At 41.3% G+C, this 2,653-nt stretch overlaps 1 protein-coding gene and 1 non-coding gene across 2 annotated transcripts; one reads left to right on the top strand and one right to left on the bottom strand.

Moving 5' to 3' along the window:
• Window positions 1–276: 276 nt before the first annotated feature.
• LOC138884447 (small nucleolar RNA R71) lies at window positions 277–381 on the bottom strand. Its single transcript, XR_011404641.1, has one exon. It is a non-coding gene; the product is annotated as a small nucleolar RNA R71 (small nucleolar RNA).
• A 581-nt stretch (window positions 382–962) lies between these two features.
• LOC104221732 (uncharacterized) lies at window positions 963–2,150 on the top strand. The gene has a single exon (XM_070163328.1). It carries the CDS (start codon window positions 963–965, stop codon window positions 2,148–2,150), a length of 1,188 nt encoding a protein of 395 aa, XP_070019429.1.
• The last annotated feature ends 503 nt before the right edge of the window (window positions 2,151–2,653 follow it).

The raw sequence follows: 2,653 nt of genomic DNA, 5'->3' as shown, positions 1-2,653 counted from the left end.
AAATAGAGTATGATCCAGCTACTTCATGCAAACAGGCAATTTATGGGTCTTCCACACGAGGATCCACAGCAGCATATTCTGAACTTCTTGGAGATTAGTGATACTTATATCACTAACGGGGTTACTCCAGATTATGTGAGGCTCACACTTTTTCCATTCTCTTTGTTGGGCGAGGCTAAGCGATGGCTAAAGGTAGAACCAGCTAATTCAATTACAACATGGAATGATTTAGCGAGAAAATTTCTGGCAAGGTTCTTCCCTTCAGGCAAAACTGCAAAGATCAGAAGTGAGATAGTTGCCTTTAAACAGAAGGTAAGAGAATCTTTATACTCATCTTGGGAAAGGTTCAAGGGCCTACTCAGAGACTGTCCTCATCACAATCAGACGAATGAAGTGTTAGCTCACACGTTCATAGAAGAGCTACATTCTGAAACAAAGATTGTGGTAGATGTTGTGGCTGGGGGTCAAGTGTTGGAGAAAAGCTTTGACGAGATATATACATTATTGAACAAATTCTCCAAGATCAATCCGGATTGGCAAGGAGAGATGGGCAGACACACAATACAAAAATCACCAGGGGTTCTCGAATTAGATGTTGTCTCAGCATTGTCAGCACATGTCTCTACGCTAACCAACCAAGTCAATCAGATGACCATGATCATTAACAAGCAACAAGCCCAACCAGTGCAACAAGTTCAATTATTTGTGAAGTATGTGGAGAGGGTCACATGAGCAATCTATGCCCAGCAAATCCAGAGTCTGTATATTTTGTGGGTAATGCAAATCGATGCCAAACTAATCAATATGGGGACACTTACAATCCCAACTGGAGGAACCACCCAAACTTCTCTTGGGGTGGAAACCAAGGTCCTCAGAATCAATACAGGCCTCATGCACCTCAATAGCAATATAGACTACCTCAGGTTGATCAACAAGTGAATCCTACAAGTCACCTTGAAGACATGTTAAAGAAAGTGATGGCTAAACAGCAAGCCCTCGCCGCAACAATGAGAAATTTGGAGCGTCAAATGGGACATCTTGCCAGTGTTCAAAACACTAGATCAGCTGGAGCTCTTCCAAGTGATACTGAGCCCAATCCTAAAGCTCAAGTCAATGCAGTTACCTTGAGAAATGGAAGAGCACTAGAAGAAGTTCCAAAGAAAAAGAAGAATACAAATCATCCTGAAGGAGAATTAGCTCCCAAGCCAGTTGAGGGGAATGAGAAAGATGATAAAGGACCCAAGCCAGTAATTGAGACTAGGCCATCACCTCCGTTTCCACAAAGACTGCAGAAGCAAAAAGATGATGCTAAGTACAAGAAATTCCTAGATATTTTGAGCCAGGTGAGTGTGAATCTGCCTTTGGTGGAAATTTTTAAGGAAGTGCCTAAGTATGGAAGGTATCTCAGAGATATTGTGGCAAACAAACGAAGACATGCAGAGTTCGAAACAGTTGCACTTACTGAAGAGTGCAGTGACAGAGTTCAGAGTAAACTTCCTCCTAAGTTGAAGGATCCTGGAAGTTTCACAATTCCTTTGTCTCTTGGAAAACAAGAAGTTGGTAGAGCCCCGTGTGATTTGGGGGCTAGTATAAATTTGATGCCATCCTCTTTGTTCAAGCAACTCGGATTGGGGGTGCTTATACCTAATACAATCACTTTACAGCTAGCAGATAGGTCACTAGTCATGCCCGAAGGAATTATTGAGGATGTGTTAGTTCGAGTGGGAAAGTTTATTCTTCCTGCTGATTTTATTGTTCTTGATTACAAGGTAGATGAGGAAATGCCCATTATTTTGGGGCGACCATTCTTAGCTACTGGTGGAGCAATTATTGATGTGAGAGCAGGGAAGTTAAAAATGAGAGTTGACGATGAGGAGGTCACTTTTAATGTGTACAAGGCACTTAAGCTTCCTAAGCATTATGAGGACTTGTGCATGATTACTGTGGTAGAATCGAAGGAGATAAAGCAGAGTCCTTATGTGAATTATAGTGATCCAGATGGGACAACTGAGTTAAATGAGGTGGTATTTCCAGCTGAGCGTGTTAAGATAATTGAGAAAAGAACCAGAGATGAAAGAGGAGACCTTCCGAGTGCGTGCAAAAAGGCTAGACTTCATGGGAGAAAGAAGAAGAGAAAGCGCCCAGCCTGAGCAGAATAGCAGAGTCGTGCCACGACTATAAATAAGGCACTTGTTGGGAGGCAACCCAACCTGTATATCTTTTATCTATTGATTAATTTTCTTTAGTGCCAAGTTTTGTGTTGTTTTTATTTTGTAGAGTAGGGGAAGTCTGAGTACCCAAAGTTGGAGTTGAGGAGCATATTTGATCTTAAGTGTGGGGTCGTCCCAGCCCTTAATATTGAGGATCATGTCCGAGCTAGGTCTGAGAGGGTCTCAGGGAGTATTTCTCACCCTTGTTTTAATATTTCTCTATGATCATGCATCGAGAACTATGCATAATATAACTGTGGGGTGGGGAAACTACTTTCTGGAGTATAATTGTTTTTCTTTTATAACTCGTAATAGACATAGTCTAGGTTATAAAAAAGTTGAAAAAGCTCGGACTTTTCCCGACGATGGATCTTTTGGACAATTTTCTTGAGGGATTAAAGTCCGATTTAAAAAACACCAAAAAGATTTTTTTTTGAATAGCT

This window comes from Nicotiana sylvestris, chromosome 12 (assembly GCF_000393655.2).
Source record: "Nicotiana sylvestris chromosome 12, ASM39365v2, whole genome shotgun sequence".
NCBI classification, from domain to species: domain Eukaryota; kingdom Viridiplantae; phylum Streptophyta; class Magnoliopsida; order Solanales; family Solanaceae; genus Nicotiana; species Nicotiana sylvestris.
This window is presented reverse-complemented; position numbering and strand designations above follow the sequence as displayed.

Bases quoted from the DNA above. Each gene is read 5' to 3' on its own strand.
- LOC104221732 (XM_070163328.1), top strand. From the start codon at position 963: ATGTTAAAGAAAGTGATGGCTAAACAGCAAGCCCTCGCCGCAACAATG.